This window comes from Musca autumnalis, unplaced genomic scaffold, assembly GCF_047663935.1.
Source record: "Musca autumnalis isolate F117 unplaced genomic scaffold, ASM4766393v1 scaffold_5, whole genome shotgun sequence".
In the NCBI taxonomy this organism is placed as follows: domain Eukaryota; kingdom Metazoa; phylum Arthropoda; class Insecta; order Diptera; family Muscidae; genus Musca; species Musca autumnalis.
Genome location: NW_027412088.1, coordinates 172,846,530 through 172,873,013, shown reverse-complemented (window position 1 = coordinate 172,873,013; position 26,484 = coordinate 172,846,530). Strand labels below are relative to the sequence as shown.

At 32.7% G+C, this 26,484-nt stretch overlaps 1 protein-coding gene across 2 annotated transcripts in view; it reads right to left on the bottom strand.

Moving 5' to 3' along the window:
* Positions 1-26,484, bottom strand: part of LOC141406814 (uncharacterized) — a 108,382-nt gene that overhangs the window by 16,117 nt on the left and 65,781 nt on the right. Inside the window, exons 2-9 of one of the 2 annotated variants that reach the window (XM_073992863.1) lie at positions 13,365-13,900; positions 12,302-12,640; positions 12,088-12,236; positions 11,846-12,013; positions 11,432-11,700; positions 10,891-11,364; positions 7,339-8,028; positions 1,100-3,728 (exon numbers count right to left, since the gene is read on the bottom strand). In XM_073992863.1, the coding sequence (XP_073848964.1) occupies positions 1,100-3,728; positions 7,339-8,028; positions 10,891-11,364; positions 11,432-11,700; positions 11,846-12,013; positions 12,088-12,236; positions 12,302-12,640; positions 13,365-13,802 (5,156 nt within the window). In that variant the 5' untranslated portion in view covers positions 13,803-13,900. Of the gene's footprint in view, positions 1-1,099; positions 3,729-7,338; positions 8,053-10,890; positions 11,365-11,431; positions 11,743-11,845; positions 12,014-12,087; positions 12,237-12,301; positions 12,641-13,364; positions 13,901-26,484 lie in introns of both variants that reach the window. The other variant, XM_073992864.1, reaches the window with a different exon arrangement.

Sequence of the window (26,484 nt, the reverse complement as noted above, 5' to 3'; positions counted from 1 at the left end):
GGCCTCGGATTGTTTTGTAGTCTTTAGGTGTCAAAAAGGTATATTCGCCTTGACTGGAAGAATGTAATTTGTTTCTTGCGCAAGCTCATACTTCCCGATATATGGCTTCAAAAGTTTTTTTCAGGTTATGTTGAAAAATTAACTTTAGTTCCATTTAAAGTCTGGCCTCGGATTGTTTTGTAGTCTTTCAGTGTAATGGTGGTATTTACTTGCTAAACTCTTAGTAAGAACATCTCTTTTATTGAATTTTTATAAATATATTTTTGAGGTTATGTTAAAAAATGTTACTTTAGTTCACTTTAACCCCTGACCTCGGATTGTCTGGTAGTCTTTGGATGACATTTAGCTCTCGTGACCCTGACTAAAAGTATATCATTTTATTCTTTCGCAAAGACATACTTCCCTATCTATGGCATCAAAAGTTTCTTAAAATGAATAACCTAAGCCTCCGGCCATGCTTATTGTCTCGAATCCTACAGTCTCACATCAGTCTCACTTTAAAATATTGAGGCTATACGTTTCAAATAAACACTGTTTACAAAAACTTTTTCATATTTGGATTCTAATTGATGTCGATTGTAGAATAATTCATTACATACGAATTCGGCTCTAAACATTTTCAAACCAATAATTTACAAATTGTTTCAAAACTAAACAAAGGTTTACAATACTTAAAATTAATAAAAATACAAGTTATAAAAATAAACAAAAATACAGAAATAATAAAAAATAAAAAATAATAATAAAGCAACGATTTCAACTCTACACAAAATTCGGGCAGTTCTACTCAAATGAAACGAAACATAACGAAACATGTTTTGAGAGAATTTCTTTCTCGTCAACATTTCAGAGACGATTCTACTTGAAAGAATACAATAAAGAAACAACAGGCACACACAGCACAAAACTGGATGAGATTACAGATGCTTTTACTACTTTGTTGTTCTTGGCTCACTCGCGTTTGTTCGCAGACACACTGACAGGCGCAGGCAGCAGGCAAACGGAGGAGTAGTTTACTACTACTGATTTTTGATTTCACATTCTTTGTAACTAATGTAAGATGCTTGAAAATTCTAAAAAAAATATTCGTGAATATTACCTAATTTCTTTGGTTTCCAGCAGGGAGGATGAATTCACATCACTCACAGCATTGATCATTGAGGTGGGTGAAAAGGGCAGATGATACATTGAGGTGGCTGCATCCAGTGAATAGGCATCGGTACTTTTGATCAGCAAATCATTTTTCAATTCCATAAATTGATGATGATGTGGCACCGCCGATAACGAGGGTAGTGTGTGATGTTGTGTCGCCGCTGCCGTTTGATGATGTTGTTGCAACTGATGATGATGATGAGGATGATGATGATGTTGTGTGCTGGTGGTGGTGTGATGTGGTTGATGGTGTATCGTTTGATGTGTTGCAGCAGACGACAGACCATTGTTGTTATTGTTGCCGCCGGTGGTTTGATGATGTTGCGGGTGTAACGAAGGATCGGCACTTGACGTTAAATGACTGCTAAATGTGTAGTGGGGTGTTGTGGTGGCCATTGTATAGGGACTTAGCTCCAATTCATTGTGTTCCAATTTAGTGGCAGCTTGATAACTTTGTAGGCCATCGGGTGTCAGAATTTGATAGCTTTGCACTGTGCCAATAACATGTTGTTCAGGTAATGATGTAGCCGTTGTGGGGGTGGCAGCCGTTGACGAGAGATAGGCTACATTTTCCAATTCATAGTGTTGCTGTTGTTGGCTTGATTGTTGCTGCTGCTGCTGTTGTTGTTGACTCGTTGTGTTGTTGTGACTAGTTGTGTTATTGTTGGAGTTGGTGGTGTTATTGTTGTTATTGTTCTGTTGTTGCTGCTGTGTACTGTTTGTGGTGTTTGGTTCCACTTTAATGTGTGTTGTTGTTGGATGTGGGGCGGTGGTTAGTAGTGTCTGATTGCTTGCTGGTGCTTGGGTTTGTATGATTTGTTGCCTTCCAGCCGTAACGGCAGTTGCTTGTGGTGCAGCCGGAGGGGCTGGGGCTGTGGTGTAGATGGTTTGTCCACCATCCAATGTCTGCAACGATTGCAGTGGCACCAAATTACCCGCCTGATCTTGTATCATAATACTTTGACCATGTAATTGCTGTTGCAGCAAAGCCTGTTGCAAATCAATTTGATTGGAATAGATGAGAGTTGCGGTACCAGGAGAATGATTCTGTTGAGCAGGTTGTGTACTAATAACCCTTTGGGCCTGAGGCTGCATTAGACTGGAAGTGGCACCTGGATTGGCCAAGGCCAATTGGGCTCCACCCGGTAAAATCATGCCACTAAATTCTAGGGGAGGTAATTGTTGTGTTTGTTGCTGCTGTGTGGTCTGGACATGAGAGTTTGCTTGCTGTTGCGTAACTTGGCCGCCAGGTTGTATGATGGTGTTTTCTTGTATGTGAATACCACCACCTCCACCGCCACCACTTGATTGATTGGAATCTGCATTTTGCACCTCATCCAAAACCGAATCAATTTGGGCCAACCTCTTCTTCACAGCATCATCTTTACTGGGTATGGCAATATCCATGGTATTGGCCAAACTGCTGCGTGGCTTGCGGGCTCGGGGAGTTTTTGCTGTACTATTCCTGGCCCTTTTGGCTGGTGGTGGTGTATCGCCATTATTCTTTACAGGTGTACCACCACCATTTGCAGTCTCTGCCACCGGCATATCACCATGCTTATCCTTTTTGTGCATTTTCATTTTGTCGGGACGTGAAAATTCCTTATTGCATATGGGACAAGCAAAGATTTTGCGATTATCACCCTCATGGAACAGATATGCATGCCGTTGGAAACTGTATTTGTTCTTAAAGGTCTTGTAGACATCATTTTTGGCACAAACCAAACAATAGGAAACACCATCAATGATGTGTTCATAACGTTGTATGTCCAGACCCCTGACTGACATTTTTTCCAAATATTCACCCTGTTCATCGGCACATACGGATCTTGTTTTGCGTTTCCTTTTTTGTTTGCCTGTGGATAAGACAACATTGTTATTGCCATTGTTGTTGTTGTTATTGTTGCCATTTGCTGGTATAACAATGGTTTCCGTTATAATTTGATTGTTTTCTTTGTCATGATGGGTTATGGTTTGATAGGTAACACCACCACCACCACCATTCTGTTGATCCTTTTGCGGTGATGATATACTTTGGAACTCCTCATAGCTATCATCATCTAAACTTTGATCTTCATATTTGACAATGACTTCTTGATGTTGATGTTGTTGTTGGTGATGCTGTTGATGTTGTTGGCCATTATTTTGTTGTTGTTGTATAATGTGTTCATCAGTTTTCTCACTTTTAACCAATTCATATTCACAACCTTCAAACTTAATAATGGTATTGCCATTGTTTACATCCGAGCTACCGTCTTGTTGTATGACCTCCCCATTATAGGGTTCATAGACAATTGTTGTCGTTGGCGTCGTTGACGACGGGTGATGTTGTGAACCATTGGACCCAGGTCCAGGGGCAGTGGTGGTGGTAATATAGTGGTATTGAGGTGCATGTGTCTCCGAACCGGGCATTTCATTAATGTTGGTGGTAATTGTTGAGGGAGTTTGTGGCGGTGGTGGTGTGGACGTGGCCGTGGGCGCAGATGATGCTGATGATGTGGCTGTTGTTGTTGTTGTTGTGGCAGGGGCAGTTGTGAGCAGCAATGAAGACGAACTAATAGTGGTGACCACATTGTCTTAATTTTTAAAAATTCGTTTGTTTTAAAAATTAAATGTGTTTTTGGTTTTTTTTGCGAAATAATTTTTGTTTTAAAAAAAACAAATAATTGTTCATATTTTTTTTTGTAGAGACCAAACCAAAGAGAAAAAATAGAATGGAATATAAAAATTAATAATGGAAAAGAAGAAAAAACTTATGAAATAATTTTGTTGTTGGGTTTTTGTTTTTTTGGAAGTTGTTGTTTTTTTGTTTTTCTAAATAAAAAATAAAAATTTGATTACATTTTTAGCAAATGAAAAAAAAACTAATTTTTACCTACAATCAGTTGAATCAGCTGGTTGTCGATCGTTGTTGTTTTTTTTAGCTTGTAAAAATTATTTAAATTGTCTAATAATTGGCTAAAAATTAAATAATAATAATAAAATAAAAAATTTCTTGCATTATTTAGATCAAGAAATGGGCCAAGTGACTGGAATTACCATTAAATTGTGTAGTTGACATTTGTTGTGGTGCAGTTACTTGCAGTTTCTTCCTTTGCGCCTTGAAGTATGCTGTAATTTGGGTTATAAGACAAATGCAATTCACTGTGTTATCAATTCAAGTGATTTGCAGTGATAACCCAAAAAAAACCCTTCTTCTTCGGACATATGTTACCATAGGTCAATTCCACCATATTTGGGGTGGATAAATAACCAAAAAAACCCTATACTTTCTTTCTCATTGTTAGTCATTGTCAATATTTTGCACATCAAAAAATAAATAAAAAGGTATTCCATTGTGTTATCAATTATCAGTTCATATACATTGAAATGATAACACAACCTGAAGGAGTAAGATTCATCTCACCTTTTGCACACAATTGGTATGTTCCTCTACTTTTGAAAATGGTAAAACCGGCAAAAGTAGTAAAAGTTGTAAACTGCTCACATATGGTCTGTTCCTTTACATTTAAAAATGGTAACAGGGGCAGAAAATGGTAAAAGTGGTAAACTGCTTTCATATAAATTGTATGCTATTAAAAGGGAACACTTTACAGGTTAAAAATGGTAAGAAATGGTAACTTCAGGTAAGTAAAGGAACACAGCTATATGAATTGTATGGTGTCAGAAGTAAAGGAACGCTTTTCGAGTAAAAACTGACAAAACTTGAAGATTCTTGCACGTAAAGAAACAGAGCTAAAAATATAGTTTTTTTTTTTCAATTAAATGTTTGGTGTCTTTGCTAGAGTATTTATTGTTCACTTGGCGCCTGAAAGTATGCTCACTTTTTGCCATGGTGTGATAAGAAAATCATTACTTTAAAACAAATGAATGTTTTTCACATTTATTTACTTGTATTCCAAGCGCTCTGGATTTTTAACAAAAAAGAAATGTCCGTTTGAGAGCGAGAGAGGAAATGGGAGAGTATAATTTCTCTCCAATTTTCTTTTAGTTAAAGCTTCGCTGTGTTTGACGAAATGCAGTTAGGTTGTGTTGCTCACTTGGCGCCTCAAAGTATGCTCACTTTTTTTGCAAATCTATGCGTAACCCTTAAAATTAAACGTAGTTGATGCGGCAAATGTCACTTTTTCTCACAGTTGGTTTATTAAATTCACTTTAATGACCCAATTTTTCTCTAAAAATCTAAATAATTTCGAAACTACAAAATTAAAAATATTAATAAATACTACAAAAAATTATAATTTGCATATAATTTAATTATGTTTACACAGCTTTCGTTTTTGTTGGTGAGAAAAATAAATAAAAAATACGTTTGTTTTTGGTTAGATTTTCAACTACAAAAGAGAACTTAAAATTAAAGGAAAGGAAAAGTCATAATAATAAAATATAAATATAAAAATAATTGCCTTTTTTTAATAAATATTATATATTTTACAACTCCCATGATATATTTGTAATAGAAATACAATACAAATTTTGTTGAAGAGTAGTGGAGAAATTTATTACAATTATTTTTTTGCGGTTGTTTTGAAGATTTCTTTCTGTAGCGAGGATTGTTGGAATTTTGTGCATTTTATATGGGGAAAAAAATTACAGAGTTAAACACAAATAAATGGTAATTTGAGTATTCAATTTCTCCAATTATTGTTTGTTTTTGGTTGTTGTTGCTTGGATGTTGCCTGGAAGTTTTGAATTATCTTAAAATATTTCTCATTTTATTCTCGGCTCTCGGCGCTTTGCTTAACTCTTTTTCTTTTGTTATTGTGTATTTTTGTTTTGTTATTGGCAAAGTAAAATCACATCTAGTTAAATGAAGAAAAACAATAAATGAAATACATGTGTATTTATATGGTGGGGGGGGGGGGGGGGGGGGGGAAGTTATGTATGTGGTTGTGTATGATTGTTAGATAATAATGTTTGGACAATGGGACGGAGAACAAAAGTTAGAAACACGAACACAGGGGGGGTTGGAAGTTTGTTTGGTGGGAGAGGGAATGTTTTGGATAAGGGGATTTTGAGAAAATTTAAGCATAGCTTGCAAAAGTTGTTTTCAAATATCAAGTATTTGCTAGTGAATATATTAGTGCCAAACCAAAGTTTGGCAGAAATGGGAAATGTAATGGGGAACCGGAATATTAGTTGTAAATGAAACCATTCAAACCTTTGGCCAATTATGATTGGGGTTTAAGAAGTGATGTTTACATGGTGTTGTATTAAATGTTTTATTTTATTTTGAGAATTTTGTTAAAACAATTAGGCAAGTATTAGTAACTAAACGAAACGAAACGAAAAAAAATAAAAAAAATTAACAACACAAATTAAGAAAATTAGTTAAATATTTAAACAAATGTTAGTTTTTATTAATTAATGATGAGTTATGATGCATGATTTAAATTAAAATTATATAAAAATACCAACAACAAATTAAAAACTTTTATATTAAAAAAAAAATAAACAAATAAAAAACACATACATACAAGCATAATTACACAATGGTACAGACTTTAGGTGGGAACTCAAGAACATTTGAGTTCATGCTCCAGAAAAATTGAATCTTATTTTTTTTTTCAAATTATACTATTTTTGGAAAATTATGACATGATTTTTGGTAATAGTTTAAATTCATAAACAGATTTACGATGAAAATTTCCATAGGAAAAATGGTTTAATTAAATTTTGAAACAAGTTTTCAATAAAAATTTTGAAAAAAACATTTTTCAATTTTTTTAATTTTTTTAAATATATATATATTTTTTTTTTTTGCAATTTTGTTTTTTCAAAATAGTCTGGCTTAATCCCATTGTTGTTGTTTTAATATTTTAAAACAACTATTTTATTAGTGGAAAAGATTTGGCATTGTTCGCCAAGGGGTAAGGCAGGGAATACTATAGTTTCGATCAACGCCACTGGATCTCATCAGTTCACTTTCTTTAAATTCTGTAAGGGCATGTTTATATTAGCCTTTTGTAGGGTTAACCTTCTTAATGAAGATTTGAAACCCACTGGGTTTGTTAAATCCAATTATATATAAACGTACTATAACCATTGTGTAATTAATTCTAGGATAAACAAATCAATTGAAACATAAAATTGAAATTCAAACAACAAAACTTCAGTTTATTTTCAAAAATCTATATACAATTGTTAAGAATTCCAAAAAAAAAAAAAACGATATTCAAAACTTACCTTGTTGATTTACCTCATGAGAGGTAGTAGTGTGTTGTTGTTGCTGCTGCTGCTGGTGCTGCTGATACGCCTGACTATCACATATAATTTCCGATTTATATTGATAGACAGCACCATCTGTACTGCTGGTTGTAATCGCCATGGGGGGACTAGTGGTGGTGGTTGGACTTAAAGTCACTGTGGGCGATTGCATAGTAATATATTGAGGCTGATGATGATGTTGCTGCTGATGATGATGGTGATGGGATGGAATGCCATTGAGTGTGGTCACAGCTGGTAACATGGTGCTATAAACAATTGTTGTTGCTGTTGGTGGTGTTGAAGGAGGAGAAATAGTGGTTACCTCTTCTTGGGTAACTACGGTTTGACTAGAATTTGTTGTTATCGATTCGTGTTTAATGGAATCAATAGCAGGGGGAGGGGGAGCAGCAATAGCCGTGTTGTTACCGCTATAGATGTTGTTGTTGCTGTTAATTGGTGGTGTAGCAGTTGTTGTTACAATTGTCTCTATTGCGGTCATTGGTGTTGTTGATGACGATTGTTGTTGTGGCGCCTGATGTTTTTGCTGGTGCTGCTGCTGATGCTGATGCTGTTGACTGAGTTTTGGTATCTTCCCTTCGAATTTACGTTGCTGTTGCATAAATTGTAATGAAGGATGGTCGTTAGATGTTATTGTCGTTTGTGATTTTTCTGTAATAACGTTTCGAAAGATTTCTATTAAACCAAAAAAACATTACATTATGGTGAACAAAATAAATAATAAAAAATAATAAAAAATAATAAAAGAAAAAACAAAAAGGGCAAAAAGGAACAAAAATATAAAAACAAAAAGAAATCGAGCGTGTTTTTAGTAAATGAAAATGTAAAAAAAAATGATAAGTAAAAGTTAATAATAGTAAGCGGAAATGTTGGTCAAAAGGAGGGTATAGTGGGGACATGCATTAGAAAGTAATAAGATATAAAGGAAAATGTTAAAACAAGACACAAAGCTGTAACCTAATCACCTAAAATTTTGTGGATTCTAATCAATGCCTTAACGCTAGCTTCCTAATTTGCAATTTTGAAAAAAAAAACAGTAAAGAAAGGGTCAAAGTCGGGCGGGGCCGACTATATGACACCCTACACCACCGTGAATACGTAAAATATAAATCGGAGCTCCAGACCGAATTCAGTCACACATTCCAAATATCATTGAAATCGGACTTATGTAGCGTGTTTGGTGCAGCAAATACGCGAAATCGGCCGAAAATATATATAGGAGCTATATCCAAATCTGAACCGATTTCGATATAATTTGACACATTTATTTCTATACCGAATTCAGTCACACATTCCAAATTTCATCGAAATCGGAATTATATAGCGTGTTTGGTGCAGCAAATACGTGAAATCGGGCGAACATATATATGGGAGCTATATCCAAATCTGAACCGATTTCGATATAATTTGGCTCATTTATTTCTAGACTGAATTCAGTCATACATTCCAAATTTCATCGAAATCGGAAATAAATAGAGTGTTTGGTGCAGCAAATACGTGAAATCGGGCGAAAATATATATGGGAGCTATATCAAAATCTGAACCGATTTCTATATAATTTGGCACACTTGTTTCTAGACCGAATTCAGTCACACATTCCAAATTTCATCGAAATCGGACATATATAGCGTGTTTGGTGCAGCAAATACGTGAAATCGGGCGAAAATATATATGGGAGCTATATCAAAATCTGAACCTATTTTCACCAAAAGCAATAGCGTTCTTCCTATGGCTAAAAAAGTTGTAGTCCCCAATTTTCAGCTGAATCGGACAAAAAATGCGACCTGTACGTTGCGAACAAAAATACATGGACAGACGGACGGACATGCATAAATCGACTTAGAAAGTGATTATATGTATATCCCCAAAAGGAACTATGGGTCTATTTCGTTTCCTTTTGTATGTTACATACAAATGCACAAAGACATAATACCCCTTACCACTGTTATGTTCACTATACGTATTGTTTTGTTTAATTAAATTGTCCAACAAAACAAATAAAACATTTCAGAATCCTTAACTCCATAAAAATTCAGCAATATCCTTGGTTTTCGTGGAGAAAAATATCATTAAATGATTTAATATAAACACAAAAATGATTTGAAATTAGACAAAAATCCTTTTACCGGCAAAAAATTGATTTATTTTTTCCTTCACAACAGAAAAAAATAGCAAAAAATGTCTTAAATTGACATTGGGGGTTATCATGAATGAAATTTTCCCCGTGAGTTTTGTCTTTCCGCCATTGCAACTTAAGGGAGAAAGTGAAAAAATGCACGGGGAATTGCCGTTCATGATAACCCCCATTGTCTTAAATTAATTTCACAGTGTTACGCATCTTTTTCGTTTCATTCATTACCCTATTGTGACTTTATCCATTATATTTTCTACTATAAATAATATTATTCCATTCTTTTCTAATATCAAAACATTTAAATATCATTAAAATGTGCATTACATTGATTTAATGTCATTACGTTATGTTTATATTACGTTAGGTATTCATTGAGTATAGTTTTATAATTTTACTCTACCAAAATACAACCGTTATGTTTCATTTGTCCCGGTATTGACTTAATTTCTTCAATTTTCTAATAAAATGAACTTTATTCCTTCCCTTTCTAACATCAAACCCTAAAAATATTATTAAAATATGCATTACATTGATTTAATGGGGTTACGTCATATTTGCATTACGTTACTTATACGTATTGCGTATTGTTTTGTCATTTTACTTTGCCTATTGTGAAACTATTGTGAATGGTTTTGTTTTCTCACGGACCATTTACAGTGAATCACAATTGATAACCTAAGGGCCTAAAAGTATGCAACACTTTTTGGTAATTAGCTACTTAATGGTATTATTAAAGGAAAAACAGACAAAAACCAAACAAATTAACATTAACAAAACATTAATAAAAACAAATAAATTTGATTAAATAACAAATAAAAGTAAACTAACAAATAAATGAAAAAGGGTACTACTACATGAATGCATCTATCAAAAAAGTATATGAATCAAAAGCCAGACATACACGAAGTGGTTGGTGGGTGGGGAGAAGAATTAGTAACATTATGAATGGATGGTGGTGGTGGTGTGGTTGGTTGCTAGAATTGTTGATGATGTTTTGGAATGTGTAATTAAATATTTAGTTTGTTTAAATTAATTACAACACCCAGTACTTTTTTTTCACAAGTCATTAGTTGCAAGGAACTGTTAGGTGAAGAAAAAATTAGGTTGGTTGGTAATGGGACATGGATGTTGTTGATGTGGATGGTGGTGGTGATGGTGTTTGGGGGAATGGAGGATTTGTTGTTGTTTATTTACACTTGACAACTGTGATTAGTTTGGGTAGGGTAGGGAAAACTTATGGACGAATGGACCAACGAGCTCTCTCTCTCTTTCTATTTGTTTTTGTTTTATCATATTTTTTTGCTCTTTTTAAGTTATGCCCAAAAAGAATTCCCTTTTATTATCACAATATCATTGCGAGGCTTTTATTAAGCGCTCACCTCCTCCTCCACCTCCTCCAATGCCATTACCACATGCTGTTGTTTCGCTTTTTATAATACAGCTGCCAGCTGATGATGAACCATTAAAGCTTGACGAGGACGACATTGCAGCACTAAAATTAACAGGACTTGTTGATGTTGAGGAGGCTCCTGATTTGTCCTCATTGCGTTTACGTTTTACTGGTGTTTTGCGTGGTGATTTGCTGGGTGTCTTTTCGGTTTTGGAATTCGTTCGACTGCGTCCGCCCTTTACACTACTGTTGGCCGTTGTAGAAGATGATGTTGAGGAGGCTGGCGATATGGAACGATCATCTTTTGTTTTATCCTTGCCACGGGGACTGCGCCCCTTGTTGCTGTTGCGTGAAGTTGCAGTACGCCGCTTTGAGGCCAGCCAATCATCATCATATTCAGCATCAGTTTTACGTTTATTTTTGCGTTTTTGAAAATTACGTTCCTCCTCGTCATTATCCTCATCTAATTTAAGGAAAGAAATAAAAATGTAACACTTTGGCAAGATTTCTACCGACGCTATGAAGCCTACCATCATCTATATAAGCTAGCAGTTCCTTTTTCGTTTTAAACTGGGCTGGACTTTGTAAGCTGATATCCGGTGTCGTCGCCAGTGCCTCAGTTTCTTCACCCACAATGGCCGGCTCTTCCTCCTCATCGTCCAGAGTTAAAACACTTTCCTTGAGCACGGCCTTAATGTCATCTGGGATATTTGGATTCTGTTGTATCTCATCTAAATCCAAATCAGGATTACGCTCCTTAAACGATTTCTGTTTTGTGGGATTGCATTGTTTTTTCATTCTTTGTAGGATATGTAATGGAATATCATTGGCACCCCCATTACTAAATGGGGCACCGCAGTATGTGCGTTGGTGGTTAAAGAAAAACAAACAAACATGTTAGGAGAGAATGGCACAAAGAGAGAGACAAATCATTGAGAGCATACTTTTTATTGCACATAATATCCAATTGGCTGGGCGGAGGGGCTGGCACAATAGCATTGGGAGGATCCTCGGGATGTAAACCATAATCGGTGCCCTCCAACCAGGCCTCATAACGATCAGGCTGGAAACGTTTGACAAATGTGTCCATTGAAATTTTCACCATATCATTGCTGGTAGGTAACAACAAAAACAAACATACATTTAAACCCTGCACATAAAGGATAACAACAAAATCCAAGCTAACCTGCAGGTACATTGTACGGCCCTCTTGCCGTATTCAATCCAACGTTCCATGGCAAAATTTGTTGATTCGGCACAATTAAAGCCATGATTAAAACCGGCATGATAACCAAATGGAAATGTTATCATTATTTCACCCTTCTCCTGGGTAATCTAAACAAAACAAAGACGATGATTATAACCCTCTACAAAAGACACTTTTTTATCCTGCTGCTCACCTTATTAACCGGCACATCGTGCTGTTTTAAAATCTGTGGACTTATCAGTGTCATTTTATGCCTCAAATAGGCATTGCAGTTCTTATAACTGGCTGGGAAATATTGATTGGCAACCTTTTCCAATTTACGTCCATACTCTGGGGGCACCGCATACCAGGTCTTTGGTGCACCAAAGTGCAAATAATTAATGGAATATAAATCCATATCTTCTGTGTGCCAGGCAAATGTGGTCTTCCACATGCCAAAATATAAATAGGCAGTATTGACTCCATCAATTTGTATGCCATAATCTTCGTTGACATAGTCGAGTATTGTGCCCAAACGATTTATGTTCCAACTCTATTGTGATAAGAAGGGTGAGAATGAGAAAACATTTTCACATTGAGAAGAGATTTCAGGGAGAGGAGGATATTTGCAAGAGAGTGTATTTTTGAAAGAAAACTTCCAATCAGCCTTCAGCCTATAGGAAAATTTTAATTCAGCCTGGCTGAATAAAGGATTACACGGGAAATCTTCAATTCAGCCCGGCTGAATAGAGGTTTCCATAGGTAAACTTCAATTCAGCCCGACTGAATAGAGTTTTCCATAGGTAAACTTCAATTCAGCCCGGCTGTAAAGAGTTTCCAAGGGAAATCTTCAATTCAGCCCTGCTGAATAGAGGTTTCCATAGGTAAACTTCAATTCAGCCCGGCTGAATAAAGGTTTCCAAGGGAAATCTTCAATTCAGCATGGCTGAATAGGGACTTCCAAGGGAAATATTCAATTCAGCCCGGCTGAATAGTAATTTCCATGGAAAATCTTCAATTCAGCATGGCTCAATAGTGATTTCCATGGGAAATCTTCAATTCAGCCCGGCTGAATAGTGATTTCCATGGTAAATCTTCAATTCACCCTAGCTGAATTGGTATTTCTATAGCAAAATTTCAATTCACCCTAGCTGAATTTAGTTTTCAATATCTGAATTTGAAATTTATCTTCAAAAAATCCTGTTCTCTCTAACACAACACACTCCTTTCCCACCCCCAAATCTCTATATTCTCGATATCACTTTCCTACAACTTACATCTTGATCTGGATCTGTTATACTCCCACTAACATCAGCCCCATATATGGGCGCTACATATGTAATATTTTTCCAATATTTTCTTTCCAAATCTTCATAATCGAAATGTTTGGGTGGACAATAACGTTCCGTATTGGCTAAATCTCGAAATTGTTTAACTGTCAGCGGTTTCTTTTGTATATTGATTTGTTGATAGAGACCCTGTTTGCCGGTTACCACTTGACAGATCGGTGCCGGTATGGTAATTTTTAATGCATCTAAATCATCATAACCTTGTTTACGTGGTACCCACTCGGGTGGTGGTACTACTTTAGCCAAACCGGCTTTGTGAGCACCTTGAGATTCCATATAGGCTATATATTTGGGGAAATCTTTAAATTCTTCCCATGTCGGTCTAAAGACCATAATACGTGGTATATCCGATGAATTGGACGACATTTTGTTTGTTGGTTATACGTTTTTGTACAAATTGCGTAGATATCCTGGCGGTTCCTTGCTTTTCTTACAAGGACAACATTAAAATATAGACATTAAATCTGTAAACGAGAAAGAAGGAAAGAAATTCATGTAGAGCAATCGTGGAGAATTTTTTGGTAAAGGTGTGTTTCTCTTTTATGACCTTAGACGGCGGCGCATGAGACCAAACGAAATTTTGTACTTTTTTGGGGGTTTTGAATAACAAAAAATAGTGAATTACTGCAATTCAGCTTAGCTGAATAGTAATGTCATTAGATAAAATGGAATTCAGCATGTTTTAAAGGGGTTTTTCTCTAAGAAAAATGTAATTCAGCTAGGCTGAATAGCAATTTCTATAGGAAATCTTCAATTCAGCCTGGCTGAATAGCAATTTCTATAGGAAATCTTCAATTCAGCCTGGCTGAATAGCAATTTCTATAGGAAATCTTCAATTCAGCCTGGCTGAATAGCAATTTCTATAGGAAATCTTCAATTCAGCCTGGCTGAATAGCAATTTCTATAGGAAATCTTCAATTCAGCCTGGCGAATAGAGATTTCTATAGGAAATCTTTAATTCAGCCTGGCTGAATAGAGATTTCTATAGGAAATCTTTAATTCAGCCTGGCTGAATAGAGATTTCTATAGGAAATCTTTAATTCAGCCTGGCTGAATAGAGATTTCTATAGGAAATCTTTAATTCAGCCTGGCTGAATAGAGATTTCTATAGGAAATCTTTAATTCAGCCTGGCTGAATAGAGATTTCTATAGGAAATCTTTATTTCAGCCTGGCTGAATAGAGATTTCTATAGGAAATCTTTATTTCAGCCTGGCTGAATAGAGATTTCTATAGGAAATCTTTATTTCAGCCTGGCTGAATAGAGATTTCTATAGGAAATCATTATTTCAGCCTGGCTGAATAGAGATTTCTATAGGAAATCATTATTTCAGCCTGGCTGAATAGAGATTTCTATAGGAAATCTTCAATTCTGTATGGCTGAATAGCAATTTCTATAGGAAATCTTCAATTCTGTATGGCTGAATAGCAATTTCTATAGGTAATCTTCAATTCTGTATGGCTGAATAGCAATTTCTATAGGAAATCTTCAATTCCGACTGGTTGAATAGCGATTTCTATAGGAAATCTTCAATTCAGCCTGGCTGAATAGAGATTTCTATAGGAAATCTTCAATTCAGCCTGGCTGAATAGAGATTTCTATAGGAAATCTTCAATTCAGCCTGGCTGAATAGAGATTTCTATAGGAAATCTTCAATTCAGCCTGGCTGAATAGAGATTTCTATAGGAAATCTTCAATTCAGCCTGGCTGAATAGAGATTTCTATAGGAAATCTTCAATTCAGCCTGGCTGAATAGAGATTTCTATAGGAAATCTTCAATTCAGCCTGGCTGAATAGAGATTTCTATAGGAAATCTTCAATTCAGCCTGGCTGAATAGAGATTTCTATAGGAAATCTTCAATTCAGCCTGGCTGAATAGAGATTTCTATAGGAAATCTTCAATTCAGCCTGGCTGAATAGAGATTTCTATAGGAAATCTTCAATTCAGCCTGGCTGAATAGAGATTTCTATAGGAAATCTTCAATTCAGCCTGGCTGAATAGAGATTTCTATAGGAAATCTTCAATTCAGCCTGGCTGAATAGAGATTTCTATAGGAAATCTTCAATTCAGCCTGGCTGAATAGAGATTTCTATAGGAAATCTTCAATTCAGCCTGGCTGAATAGAGATTTCTATAGGAAATCTTCAATTCAGCCTGGCTGAATAGAGATTTCTATAGGAAATCTTTAATTCAGCCTGGCTGAATAGAGATTTCTATAGGAAATCTTTAATTCAGCCTGGCTGAATAGAGATTTCTATAGGAAATCTTTAATTCAGCCTGGCTGAATAGAGATTTCTATAGGAAATCTTTAATTCAGCCTGGCTGAATAGAGATTTCTATAGGAAATCTTTAATTCAGCCTGGCTGAATAGAGATTTCTATAGGAAATCTTTAATTCAGCCTGGCTGAATAGAGATTTCTATAGGAAATCTTTAATTCAGCCTGGCTGAATAGAGATTTCTATAGGAAATCTTTAATTCAGCCTGGCTGAATAGAGATTTCTATAGGAAATCTTTATTTCAGCCTGGCTGAATAGAGATTTCTATAGGAAATCTTTATTTCAGCCTGGCTGAATAGAGATTTCTATAGGAAATCTTTATTTCAGCCTGGCTGAATAGAGATTTCTATAGGAAATCTTTATTTCAGCCTGGCTGAATAGAGATTTCTATAGGAAATCATTATTTCAGCCTGGCTGAATAGAGATTTCTATAGGAAATCTTCAATTCTGTATGGCTGAATAGCAATTTCTATAGGAAATCTTCAATTCCGACTGGTTGAATAGCGATTTCTATAGGAAATCTTCAATTCAGCCTGGCTGAATAGAGATTTCTATAGGAAATCTTCAATTCAGCCTGGCTGAATAGAGATTTCTATAGGAAATCTTCAATTCAGCCTGGCTGAATAGAGATTTCTATAGGAAATCTTCAATTCAGCCTGGCTGAATAGAGATTTCTATAGGAAATCTTCAATTCAGCCTGGCTGAATAGAGATTTCTATAGGAAATCTTCAATTCAGCCTGGCTGAATAGAGATTTCTATAGGAAATCTTCAATTCAGCCTGGCTGAATAGAGATTTCTATAGGAAATCTTCAATTCAGCCTGGCTGAATAGAGATTTCTATAGGAAATCTTCAATTCAGCCTGGCTGAATAGAGATTTCTATAGGAAATCTTCAATTCAGCCTGGCTGAATAGAGATTTCTATAGGAAATCTTCAATTCAGCCTGGCTGAATAGAGATTTCTATAGGAAATCTTCAATTCAGCCTGGCTGAATAGAGATTTCTATAGGAAATCTTCAATTCAGCCTGGCTGAATAGAGATTTCTATAGGAAATCTTCAATTCAGCCTGGCTGAATAGAGATTTCTATAGGAAATCTTCAATTCAGCCTGGCTGAATAGAGATTTCTATAGGAAATCTTCAATTCAGCCTGGCTGAATAGAGATTTCTATAGGAAATCTTCAATTCAGCCTGGCTGAATAGAGATTTCTATAGGAAATCTTCAATTCAGCCTGGCTGAATAGAGATTTCTATAGGAAATCTTCAATTCAGCCTGGCTGAATAGAGATTTCTATAGGAAATCTTCAATTCAGCCTGGCTGAATAGAGATTTCTATAGGAAATCTTCAATTCAGCCTGGCTGAATAGAGATTTCTATAGGAAATCTTCAATTCAGCCTGGCTGAATAGAGATTTCTATAGGAAATCTTCAATTCAGCCTGGCTGAATAGAGATTTCTATAGGAAATCTTCAATTCAGCCTAGCTGAATAGAGATTTCTATACGAAATCTTCAATTCAGCCTGGCTGCATAGAGATTTCTATACGAAATCTTCAATTCAGCCTGGCTGAATAGCAATTTCTATAGAAAATCTTCAATTCAGCCTGGCTGAATAGAGATTTCTATAGGAAATCTTCAATTCAGTCTAGCTGAATAGAGATTTCTATAGGAAATCTTCAATTCAGCCTGGCTGCATAGAGATTTCTATACGAAATCTTCAATTCAGCCTGGCTGAATAGCAATTTCTATAGGAAATCTTCAATTTAGCTAAGCTAAATTGTTTTTCCTCTGGGAAGCCATCCATTCAGCTCAGCTGAATAGTGTTTCCTCTATAGAAAACAGCTGTTCTTTTAAAGTAAATTTTAATTTTAAAAGGAAATCCTAAAATCCATTTAAACATAATTGATTTTCTGAAGTAAAAATGCATTACAGCCTGCTGCTGAATGAATACAAAAAGTACTCGCTTCAGGTAGACTTCCTCTTGTGTTCCTTAAAAATTATGATAGGCATTATCTAATTTTTGAAACATTTACACAGCATGTAATTTTAACTTTAGATGTGCGGCAGCTGTTCCTTCGTATGGTGTTGTTGTTGCTGTTGTTGTATTGTATATTTACTCCTCCTGTTAGGAAACGGAGACCGACATATTGAGAAATTGAGCAGCAACAGCAGCTGTTCCTCATTAACGGCGACCTTTTTCAACTACAATAGACGATGACGACGACGCGACAGGCAACTGATCGTAGCCAGTGGATTAGGCTAGACAAACAAAAGTGGAATTGTTGTTGTTGTTGTGACCGGCTTGTAAAAAAAAATAATAGCAATAGCAGGCTGCATTCACAATAAAAAGGGATTAGAAGATGGTTTTAAACGAATGGACAGATGTAATGTTGAGAGGCTTAAACATGGAAAGGTGTCTTCTGGCAGTTCAAAAGAAGACAAATGTTTCAAAAAGAAGAAACTAATCGGGGATTGAAGAAAGATATTGCAACTTTATAACATCGAATATATAAAGGAAGATTGGGAATATTATTTTATGTTTGCATATCTAAATCACAGAAAGAAAGGCTATGCCTGAAGAAATGCCCGGATGACTCATACATCTTATAAAGTTCTTGAGTCTCCCCTTTCCCCAAAAACACAAACAAACTTGTGTGTCTTGAATGCCTCAAAGGAAAGCAGCAACAAAGGATGTCGGCTAAAGACCATGAATCATTCCTGAGGAAAACGAAAAAGTAATAAATCATCAAAAGAAAGCCTCCTAAAGCGAAAAAGTGAAAAAGGCAAAGGCAATAACAACTCAAATTGAATATCTTTTTAAGAACAAAAAAAAAAACGTTGTGAAAATTAAGCTAAATAATAAAAGTTTACAACTATAACCGTTAACGGTTGCTGGCAAACACAGAAACACACACACACACTATTAAGTCAGGACACAAAGGAGGCACATTGACGTGTGTGTGTGTGCTATTTACAAAAAAGGATCAAAAACGAGAAATTTTATAAATAACATTTGTATGTTACGCGACAACAGCCGACAAAGCCAGACCGAAATACGCACACACAGATGGCTTTCATTTGCGTGTGAGTGTGTGTGTACAACACAAAGAATAATAAGGATAATTCGCTACGCAGAAAACTGTACCCAACCACCACCACCCGGTCATGCTCGGGCGGTCGGTCGGTCGTTAAGTTTTTATGTTTGAACAATAAAGATTTTCTATGTTATGTGTTCATGACAAATGGCGTATAAAGAAACATACAAAAAGAGAAGAGAGGAGAGAGGAGAAAAAGCAAATAAATTAAATTCGCATAGGTATAATGCAAAATGAAATCATATACATCCATCACGAGAGAGAAAGAGATGCAATGCACACAATCAAATCAAAGATGATATGAAATGAGAAAAACAGAGTTGCCACTCTGTTTTTAGTGAACATAATTAATAGAATTGGGTGTTTCACTTGACAAATTTTATAAAATCTCAAAGAAAAGCCGATTGAGTATAGCTAAATTGCAATTCTATGAATAAAAAATATTTAAATTTGATTTTCTATTTGAAAAATGTAATTCAGCTTAGCTGAATTGATTATTTTTCTGTGTGAAATTTTATTTTCTATAAATTAAAAATATTTAAATTTGATTTTCTATTTGAAGAATGCAATTCAGCTTAGCTGAATTAATGATTTTCTCTATAAAACGTTTATTTCTTTGAATAAAACATCTATAAAATTGATTTTCTATTTAATAGATCTAATTCAGCTTAGCTGAATTGATGATTTGCTGTGTAAAATGTTATGTTGTATCAGTTAATCATTTTTAAATTTGATTTTCTATTTGAGGAATGCAATTCAGCTTAGCTGAATTAATGATTTTCTCTATAAAATGTGTATTTCTTTGAATAAAACATCTATAAAATTGATTTTCTATTTAAGAGGTCTAATTCAGCTTAGCTAAATTGATGATATTCAGTGTAAAATATCGATTTCTATATATTAAACATATTTAAATTTCATTTTCTATTTAAAGAATGCAATTCAGCTTAGCTGAATTAATGATTTTTTCTATAAAACGTTTATTTCTTTGAATAAAACATCTATAAAATTGATTTTCTATTTATTAGATCTAATTCAGCTTAGCTGAATTGATGATTTTCTGTGTAGAATGTTATTAAGCATGAACTAAACATCTTTTAATTTGATTTTCTATTTGAAAAATGTAATTCAGCTTAGCTGAATTGATGATTTTCTGTGTAAAATGTTATGTTCTATCAATTAATCATCTTTAAATATGATTTTCCATATGAAGACTGCAACTCAGCTTAGCTGAATTAATGATTTTCTCTATAAAATGTGTATTTCTGTGAATAAAACATCTATAAAATTGATTTTCTATTTAAGAGATCTAATTCAGCTTAGCTGAATTTATGATATTCAGTGTAAAAAGTTATTAAGTATGAACTAAACATCTTTTAATTTGATTTTCTATTTGAAAAATGTAATTCAGCTTAGCTGAATTGATGATTTTCTGTGTAATATTTTATGTTCTATCAATTAATCATCTTTAAATTTGATTTTCCATCAGAAGACTGCAATTCAGCTTAGCTGAATTAATGACTTTCTCTATAAAATGTGTATTTCTTTGAATAAAACATCTATAAAATTGATTTTCTATTTAATAGATCTAATTCAGCTTAGCTGAATTGATGATTTTCTGTATAGAATTTTATTAAGCATGAACTAAACATCTTTTAACTTGATTTTCTATTTGAAAAATGTAATTCAGCTTAGCTGAATTGATGATTTTCTGTGTAAAATGTTATGTTATATCAGTTAATCATCTTTAAATTTTATTTTTTAATAATGATTTTCTCTATAAAACGTTTATTTCTTTGAATAAAACATCTATAAAATTGATTTTCTATTTAAGAGATCTAATTCAGCTTAGCTGAATTGATGATTTTCTGTGTAAAATGTTATTAAGTATGAACTAAACACCTTTTAATTTGATTTTCTATTTGAAAAATGTAATTCAGCTTAGCTGAATTGATGTTTTTCTGTGTAAAATGTTATGTTCTATCAGTTAATCATATTTAAATTTGATTTTTTATTTGAAGAAAGCAATTCAGCTAAGCTGAATTAATAATTTTCTCTATAAAATGTGTATTTCTTTGAATAAAACATATAAAAAATTAATTTTCTATTTAAAAGATCTAATTCAGCTTAGCTTAATTGACGATATTCAGTGTAAAAAGCGGTTTCTATGAATAAAACATATTTAAATTTGATTTTCTATTTGAGGAATGCAATTCAGCTCAGCTGAATTGATGATTTTCTGTGCACAATGTAATTTTCTATAAATTGACTACCATTAAATTTAATTTTCTACTTGAAAGATGTAACTCAGCTTAGCTGAATTGATGATTTTCTGTGCAAAATTTTATTTACTACAAATTAGACATCTTTAAATTTGATTTTCTATTTGAGATATGTAATTCAGCTTAGCTGAATTGATGTTTTTATATAATAAAAGTTTGTATAATTAAGCCAGTTATGCCAAAAGTTCATTTTTATCATTTTCAAAGTTGATTTTATATAGGAGAATTGTATTCCAGTTTAGATGATTGGAACATTCTTTTTGTGTTGGCACTTCAGAGTGACATTTTCCCGCTAACATCGCAAAAAAACATGCGAAGACTCTTTCCCCGTATCGAAGAATAATGTCCGATTATTTTTTTTAATAATATGGGAGGGAATTTTTCTACTATTTTCTAAAAAAGTTGTACAAGTCTGAAATACTTCGAAAATGTAACTTCCACTGGAAAATGAAGTGCTTGTAACAGCCGATTTCCATCTCACTCGGTTCGTGGCATTATATCTGACTTAATCCCATATTAAATCCGACAAATCTCATTCAGCCTTATTTGGAATTCTTATTTAAATCATTTGATATTGGTTGTCCAAAAAATACGACTTCCGAAAATGTTATCTAACGGAAATATCTATTTTCTTTCCTAAACAAAATCAGGTAAAAATATTTTTTTATCTTAATTTAATTTTTACATTTTTCTATATTTTTTTTTCTGTACTTTACATCAATTTTAATAACATAAACAACAAAAATGCCCTTATTTGACGTGTCTAGTAATCGATACATCAAAGCCAAGTTTTAAGGTCTTTCAAATCTTTTCTACTTTCTTATTTGAATTCTAGATGCATTATATAAATCGTTTTAACTTATGAGTGTTATGGCCTTATATTTTCTTCTTATTTATCATAAAGCGTTTTCACTAGACTGGTCAATTTATTTTGGTATTGTCATGACCAAACACGACTTTCTGTGGCACCAAAAAATGTTATTATTAGTCCTTGGTCACACTAAAGTGTTTCATTGAAACAATTTCATGAAAACAAGGGTTCCTAGGTCGACTTCCACAGTAGAGTAATATCATGAAGTTGCTGTAGTGGGGAACTCGATCTTTAAACACATAAAAGTTTCAATGAAACCACTCTAGTCACTAGAGTGACCTTCTAGTGCGACCTTCGACTAAGGAATAATATTTTGTTGATTTTATTTTAAATTTCAAAATATTTTTATATAATTCTTCCTATTTTTTATCAATTTGAAAATGTAAACAACGATTTTGACCTTACGTTACGTGCCTACTAATCGATGGAAACATATCCAACTTTTTCTTGTTCTTTCATGTCTTTTCTTTCTTAGTTGAATTGAAGACCCATCATAAATCGTTTTATTTTGGTCTTGTCATGTCGAAAACGCCAAGCTTTTCTTGATATTTCCATTCTAAAAATATTTTCTTTTGATTGTCTTGCCAAAAACACGACACAGAAGACATCCAAAAATGTTAATATATTTTTCTTTAATGTTTAATTTTTCGAATTCTTCTAGGAATAAAAATTTTTCTTAGCATATTATAATTTGTTTTATTTTATTTTTCTTCTATATTTTTCTTTTGTCATTTATCTCATAGTTCTTTTATTTTGATTTTATTTCATTTTAATTTTTTTATTAGTTTTTAATCTATTTTTATTTTGGATTATTTTTTTATTTTTATTTATTTATTTTTATTTTATTTTTTTTTTATTTTAATTTATTTTTTATTTTAATTTATTTTTTATTTTAATTTATTTTTTATTTTCATTTATTTTTTATTTTAATTTACTTTTTATTTTAATTTATTTTTTAATTTATTTTTTATTTTCATTTATTTTTTATTTTAATTTATTTTTTATTTTAATTTATTTTTTATTTTAGTTTATTTTTTATTTTAATTTATTTTTTATTTTAATATATTTTTTATTTTAATTTATTTTTTATTTTAATTTTTTTTTATTTTAATTTATTTTTATTTTAATTTGTTTTTTATTTTAATTTATTTTTTATTTTAATTTATTTTTTATTTTCATTTATTTTTTATTTTCATTTATTTTTTATTTTCATTTATTTTTTATTTTAATTTATTTTTTATTTTAATTTATTTCTTATTTTAATTTATTTTTATTTTAATTTATTTTTATTTTAATTTATTTTTTATTTTAATTTATTTTTTATTTTAATTATTTTTTATTTAAATTATTTTTTATTTTAATTTATTTTTTATTTTCATTTATTTTTTATTTTTATTTTAATTTATTTTTTATTTTCATTTATTTTTTTATTTTAATTTATTTTTTATTTTCATTTATTTTTTATTTTCATTTATTTTTTATTTTAATTTATTTTTTATTTTAATTTATTTTTAATTTTAATTTATTTTTATTTTAATTTATTTTTTATTTTAATTTATTTTTTTATTTTAATTTATTTTTTATTTTAATTTATTTTTTATTTTAATATATGTTTTATTTTAATTTATTTTTTATTTTAATTTATTTTTTATTTTAATTTATTTTTTATTTTAATTTATTTTTCATTTTCATTAATTTTTCATTTTAATTTGTTTTTCATTTTCATTAATTTTTCATTTTATTTTATTTTTTATATTATTTTTCTTTAATTATTTATTTATTTTTATTCTTTATTAATTATTTTTTATTTCTTTAATATTTCCCTTATATTTTTTCTCAATTTTAATAACATAAACAACAATTATGTCCTTTACGTTACGTGTCTAGTAACTGTGCCTGTTGTTATATTCCAACATGATTTGTCAAATGTGTCTACAAAATGGCAGATATTTGCAAAAAATGGCGAGAGAGAGAGCGAGGGAAAACAATGTGGCAACCTTACCACACTATACACCGTTCACACCACACCATACTCAAAAATACATGGGCAAACAATGAGAATATGAGAGAGAGAGCGAGAGTCCAATGAACAAAATCTACTATTCATGTAGTTGTAGTACCGTTAGTTAAACAAACAAAATCAAATATATAGATATACAGAAAGGAAATGAAGTGTAAAAAAAACGAGGAGAAGAAGAAGTAGCAAAATGGCAACAAGAAATGTAGTAGAAAATGTATAGCAATATGAAAAAAAATTACAAAAAAACACTCACACAACTTTGGCAGGAATAATGGGGGGAAAACGATTGTTTTGTATATCCTTTGGTTTGTTGGTAGTAGTAGTAGTGGTAGTCGTGCGATGTGATGCGACGACAAGATGATAATTGATTTTGTTTGTAGTTTTTTTTTTGTTTTATTTTATATAATTGCAGTTGTAGTTGTTGTTGCTATTTTATTGCACATTTTCACTTAATAATGACATATTTTTTTACCATCATCAGCAATGAGTTTTCATGAGATTTGTATGCGCCATTTTTGGCAATAATTTTTTTCGGTTATCCTGCAAGGAGCAGAAAGCTTCGTCACAATGTATAAAAGGCGAGGTTTAAAAATGACTTGATTTTGAACTGCTCATTTAAAACGGAATTTGTTGGAGAGACAATTTTTATTGCACCAGTCAGTAGTCGTTGTTGAAATTGTTAATTTTTTTTTACTAATTTTTCAATTCAATATCCTTTTACAATTTTCTTATTCTTTTTATGCAAATTTTTCTTTGGTTTTCTTCTTTGTTGATAATTTTTTTAACAAAAAATGTTGGTTTTCTTTTTGTTTTCGTATCCTTTGGTAATGTTGTCCTGCAACATTTGTGGTAATATCCTTTTTTTCAATTATCCTTTGTTCTCAGCTTATTTAATAATTGTGCACTAATTCTGTGTTAGCTTTGTAGGAATATCAAAAATATACTTCAAATCTACGAGACACGTTTTCTTCTAGACTTTTTTTTTTTAAAACTTATATTTGGTTTGTTGTTGTTTTGTGTGTGTATGTTTTTAAATTAAATTTTAGTTTTACTTTTTGTCTTCTGGCTTAAAAAAAGTTTATGCGTTACGTGTATTGTAGCGAGGCTACGTGCCTGAGATCTGAGCGTAAACTAAAATTTAAAATCCTGGCGTCACTGTTACAGAGTCCTATGAAGAGCAGTTCACTAAACACACAGGCAAAGAGATATACACACACGCACACACACTTAGTTATGGTATACCGAATTGAAAAGCCAGGCACAAAAAGGAAATTGAGATAATCAAACTCTCTCACACAAAAACTCTCTCTCTCCATTTCTTGTTTGGTTAGTCATGTGCATGAAAAAAGTACAATTTGTTGTTGTTGTTTTCGTTATAAAGGACACAACACATCACAGCCAGAAAAAAGGTTTTATGGTCATTATCCTTTTCTGCAGCTGTGTGAGTGCATATGTCATATATGCACCAACAATTAAGCCAGTGATTGAGTATTTCATCAAGTCTCTCTCTGTTCTCTCTATCAAAAAAAAAAAAATACTCTGTCTTTGAGAAAACATCTTTTCATCTTCTTTCATTAAACAAATCAAGAAAAAAATGTAAATAGAAGGCCAAAAAATCAGCAACAACAACAAGAACGTTGAATTGTTGATAAATTAAAGTCATGTAAATATTTGCCCATTGAGGCTACTGCCTTAAAAGGATGCAGCATAAAAGGATGAATGCTTGCTTAGCTTGAAAAAAATATTTGTTTATTTATAATATTGAAATATGAAACGGTTTGGGAAACAAATAAGAAATGAAAATTGAAAAGCAAATTAAGACTATTTTCTCATACATAGGAAAAGCATTAATTCTGCCTGGCTGAATAGAGGTTTCCATAGGAAAAGCATCAATTTAGTCTGCCTGAATAGAGTTTTCTTTGGGAAAACTTCAATTCAGCCAAGCTGAATAGAGTTTTCTTTGGGAAAACTTGAATTCAACCTGGCTGAATAGAGTTTTCTTTGGAAAACTTGAATTCAGCCTGGCTGAATAGAGTTTTCTTTGGGAAAACTTCAATTCAGCCTGGCTGAATAGAGTTTTCTTTGGGAAAACTTCAATTCAGCCTGGCTGAATAGAGTTTTCTTTGGGAAAACTTGAATTCAGCCTGGCTGAATAGAGTTTTCTTTGGGAAAACTTGAATTCAGCCTGGCTGAATAGAGTTTTCTTTGGGAAACGTTCAATTCAGCCTGGCTGAATAGAGTTTTCTTTGGGAAAACTTCAATTCAGCCTGGCTGAATAGAGTTTTCTTTGGGAATACTTCAATTCAGCCTGGCTGAATGGAGTTTTCTATGGGAAAACTTCAATTCAGCCTGGCTGAATGGAGTTTTCTTTGGGAAAACTTGAATTCAGCATGGCTGAATGGAGTTTTCTTTGGGAAAACTTGAATTCAGCATGGCTGAATGGAGTTTTCTTTGGGAAAACTTGAATTCAGCATGGCTGAATAGAGTATCTTTGGGAAAACTTCAATTC